Consider the following 4,701-nt stretch of genomic DNA (forward strand, 5'->3'; position numbering starts at 1 on the left):
TGTAGCTTGTGTACACTGCCTGACTCTCCAGATTCTGCAAGCGCGCCAACGGTCGCACGTCTGGCTCCTCTCGCTTTGCGCTCTACAGCCAGCGCCTCAACTCTTGCAGGAGCGTAGCTAGTCCTTTTACGCTTCTTTTAATCAGCCCTTCAGTCAGCTAAGCAGCCAGCTTAATCTTGCGCTTGCTGTGATCAGGCAGGCAGGCTTAATGCGCTAGATAAGCGAGATTCTAGTCCTTAAAGAACTCTAGCCAGCCTATGCGCTTAAACTATCCTATCTTATTAGTCTTTACAGCTTCTTCTAATATTTGCAGCTCTTCCTTAATTTCTTGTTGTGTTAATCTGTACTCAGCAAGCTGTGCCTAGACGTGGGTTTCTATCGCAGCGTCTTTAGGATCTCTAGCATCTATAAATCTAACAACAAAGTATTTCTGCAGTCCTCTAGTGCAGAAAAAGCTCTGCACCTTCACAGTCCTATAGAGCAAGCTTTTCTCTCCTACCCACGCTTGCTTATAATTTCGCTTGCAGTGCTTGCGCATCTTATCTTTGTTAATTGTGATCTAGCTACATGTCTCGCACTGCGCACCATTAAGTGGCTTTCCTAGCTCTTCTATTGGCTGCGTAGGCTCTTCTAGGAGCTTAATCGCGCTTAGAGCAACAGTCTTAAATTAAGTAAAGCACTCAAGTATCTGTCGCTGTAGCGCAGCAGATGCAGCATAATATTTGCGGAGATGCGCATTAAGACTCACAACTGCTATACAGTGCTGCTTGCAAATAATAACGCTAAAGCCTTTAAGAAAGCAGAAAACGTTATTAGAATTGCTGAGTGTGAGCTGCTGGGGCTATCTGTGGGAGTTTGCAGTGTTGTTTTTGCTGCTGCCTGAATTGTTTGCTTGGCTATCCTACACAAGCTCTATCGCGCAGAATGTAAGGAGCTAGCCTCTATAGGCTATTTGCAAGTATGAATTAAATAGATTTGTTAAGGAGTAGCTGCAGGTAGAGGTCTGCAGACTTTTATGTCCTCCGTGCAGAGGTTACACAATTAGTCAAGATTAGGACCTCCTAACTAGGGGTACAGCTAGGCAGGCACCTCCTCTCGGAGGTTGGCCGAGGCCAGCGAGCGCTAAGGCGCTACTATCAGGCCTAGCCTGTTACACAGAAACCCTAACCCTACTTACTATAACAGCACTAAGTTTTGCTAAATAGACAGACAAAACGCTCAGCATTACTGCGCAAAGTATATAGGAATTAAGTTTGTATAAGAAATTTTTTAATTTAGGCGCAAAGTAATAGTAGGTTAGTGGTGTTAGGGTAATGTAGGGGACTACTAAAGCAGATCGCTTAAAAGGGGTCAAACCCTAACGCTAAGCCTCTTTTGCCGCAGTTTGGTGTCCTCCCCGCGCCCTTATCTTGGCTAGGGTCCCTCCTTCCTAGATACGCTTTTTTTTGCGACTTTTACGTGCAGAAGCAGCGTTGTTAGCCGCCTCTAAGTTGGCAATCTAAGCAGCCAAAAGCGTCTGAGAATGAACCATCATTTCAGCTCCTTTCTAGAACTGCCGCACCATCTTAATTATTGAAGCTAGAGATAAGCTGCCGTGCGTTCAAATCTAGTTCAATAGTAAGGTTAATTGTGCACCTATCTTAAGCGTGTTGCTTAGAGTCCTTAGTTGCCAGGAGGTAGTAGTTGGCAGAGGTGGAGTTGGCGTACAAAGCTTCACACCAAGCTTTAATAGCACCACCCCTAGGTTATCTAGAACTAAACTAGCTGCTCTAAAGCTAGATCTAATATTATTAGACAAGAAAACACCCTCATGCACCTTACTGTAGGTGTCTAGGAATGCTTTCTTGTTAATATAGTTAATGTGGCTGTTTGCTAAGGCTCTAATCTCTTGGTTGGTTGGAATTGATTTTCGTCCGAAGGATGGGGATTAAGTCCACCATCCTGCCTCCTGAAGGGCATGTAGGACGTGCTGAGCTATGGATTTACAGTGCTGTTGCGCTACCCTAGAAAGCATTTCTTGCATGTGCGAGTATTTCTACTATTTCTAGCTATAGCTCTCCTTCCTGTTAGAGAGACTAAGCAGTATAGACGTAATAGGGGAGAACCCTTGTGTGTGTTTAGAGGCATTTAGGTGCCATATAGGAGATAGAGAGTAGATTAAAAAGAGAGAGTTAGTATAGATAGAGGTTGTCTGTTACTGCTCTGTTAGACCTGCAGCTGCAGATAGAACAGAGTCAGTATAATACAACAGTCTGTTGTTGCTGCTAGCTAGGATAGCTACCGCTGGCAGACCTTAGTATAGTACTGTGTAATCTAGAGAAAAGCTCTAAAGGCCTCTAGATTTGTTAACAGCTCTGCAAGGTATGCTAGGCCTTTGCTGTAGCTTAATGGTGGTGTAGGTGGTCGTAGTGGCCATTAGATAAAAGACCCTAGAGTCTTACGGCAGAGTACAAGGTGCTCTGGCGTCTTATTGCACCTACATGAGCAGGTGAGCTTTGCGTTAGTGTGGTTAAGCCATTAATAGTACCAGGCAAAGTCTCTGTGCCTAGATTAGATAGAGAGGAGCTTGGCTAGGATAGCTCTTAGCAGGTCTAGTTTGGCTGAACTCCTGCGTGGTGCGTAGTCTAGCTTCTAGCCTTTGTACCACTTAGAGAGTGTTCTCCTCTTGTCTGACCACTATTTTTGTTGTGTGCTAATTAGGAGTTGTCGTGCGGTAGTTTTTATGCCTGAGAGTGTAGGCATTGCAGCTTTTCCAGTAGGGAGCGAGGGCTGGCTGGCTTCTAAGTTGGCTAGCTTGTCTGCCGCTTCGTTTCCTTCGATGTCAGAGTGCCCTGGAGCCCACCTAATAGAGACGTCGTGGGTCTCCATCGCGCCCTGGCACTCGAGGAAGGCCCATTGTGAGGTAGAAGATGGGCTCCCCCTCAGGCACCATATGACGGAGGTGCTGTCTATACACAGCCAGATTCGGCGGGTGCGGAGGGCTGGTTGCCTTATTGTGTGCTAGAGGCCTCTCCATGCTCCTACTGCTTCTGCGTCAAAGACATGTGACGTAGGGTTAAGTGACCTGCGTCCTCTGTGTAGTTGTTTTCTGTTCTAGTACACTGCAAACCTATAGGTTACACGTTTCTCTCCTTCCTTTGTGTACTGCTTAGAGCCATCTGAGAAGATAGTAATGTCTAATAGTAGGAGCTAGGCCTACCATTCTTTAAAGGCTTTAGCTGCCTTCTTCTTGTCTGCGCCTAGTGTTAGGTCTGTTTAGCAGCTAGGAGAGTAGTAAGGGAGGTTCAGTGTCGTCCTAGGTATCTTAGGTAGAAGGGCTCCTAGCTGTTGGACCTTGGTCTGGGTTCGCTGGAGCTGCCTATATCCCTTGCCTCTAGTCACCTTGGGGATTACCGTGCGCCTAGTAAGGGGGTGGTCTGCATCTATAGTGTGGAGATGTGCTGCAAACCTTAGTTTAGCTTCTTCTAGCGCTACTGTGGTAGAGGGTAGTCTAGCGTCTTGGAAGAGCGTGGTGGTAGGAGTTGTTCTCCACACTAGGAGGATGCCCCTTGCTGCTATTGCTATTGTTTTGTCTATGGCTGTTATGTGCCATCATACGTGGGCGCTAGCTTCTAGCGGCCTGCTAGGCTTAAGCGTGCGCGGTGGCTTAGTGCGGCCTCTGTACCAGCACTCCGTTCCGTACAGAAGAGAGGGGTATATGCAGGCGATAGTTGCCTTGCGCAGTGAGCTGGCTGGTGGCCCGTAGGTCGTCCTTGCCAGGCTGCGGATGTGGAAAGCTACCTAGGCAGCTTTTGCGGCGCGTGTGGCCACGTGGTACTTAAAGGTCAGTCTGCGGTTGAACTAGACCCCAAGCCACTAGAGGGCAGGCTTAGTGTTTTCTCTGCCTAGGGAGATTGCGTTGATAGTAAGCTGCTTGTCTACTATACAGGGCGGCGCGTAGATGCCTCGCTGTCTAGTAAGGTGGATCATTTCTTGCTTCTCTGGAGCAAACGTGACCTTGTTGGCCTCGCCCCACGCCCTGATCTGTCTCAGGTCGGCTGCTAGGAGCTCAACGTTCCTGTCTAGAGAGTGTGAGGCCTGGTATAGGCACACATCGTCTGCATATCCGAATCTTCTCTCTGTATCTATTAACAGCAGTTCAGCTAGGTACAGTGTGTACAGTACTGGGGAGAGGGGTAATCCTTAGGGTGTACTGCAGGCGACTAGGTAGCTAGGGGTAATAGCTTGTCTAAGGTGGACCTGTACCCTTTGTTCTGTAAGGAAAGAGTCCACAAATAAGAGCGCTCTTTAGGGCTATCCTTGTTAGACTATCTAGTGTAGCAGACAGTTCTTAAGGAGGGCGTTAAAAGCGCCCTGTACGTCCAGGGTGACCATTGTAACATGCTGTCCTTGTGCCCACGCAGCTTCTGTGTTGTGGGTGAATGCTGCAGTTAGATCAGCTGCAGAGCGTTTTAGAAGGGCGCCTCTGTGTTGGGGACTAAGGATCTTGTGGGTCATAGCAGTCTACGCGATTCTCCTAGCCACTGTTCTTTCAAGCCCTTTCCCAATGCAGGAGAGGAGTGCTATAGGTCTCCAGGATCTGGGTGATCTCCGGTCTCTCTTCCCTGCCTTTGGTATCATGGCTACTTCTGCCAGCTTCTATTGTGCAGGAAAGTAGTTGAGTTCAAGGCACCGCTGGAAGATCCGTCGTATAAGTTCTCC

At 47.8% G+C, this 4,701-nt stretch overlaps 1 protein-coding gene across 1 annotated transcript; it reads right to left on the reverse strand.

The window, feature by feature from the left end:
- Nucleotides 1–305: 305 nt before the first annotated feature.
- On the reverse strand, nt 306–987 carry M421DRAFT_427191 (uncharacterized protein; the record flags this gene model as incomplete). Its single annotated transcript, XM_033594601.1, has 1 exon — nt 306–987. A coding segment is annotated over one exon (174 nt), but the record flags the coding sequence as incomplete, so codon positions are not given.
- Between the last annotated feature and the right edge of the window lie 3,714 nt (nt 988–4,701).

This window comes from Didymella exigua (assembly GCF_010094145.1).
Source record: "Didymella exigua CBS 183.55 unplaced genomic scaffold M421scaffold_100, whole genome shotgun sequence".
Classification (NCBI taxonomy): domain Eukaryota; kingdom Fungi; phylum Ascomycota; class Dothideomycetes; order Pleosporales; family Didymellaceae; genus Didymella; species Didymella exigua.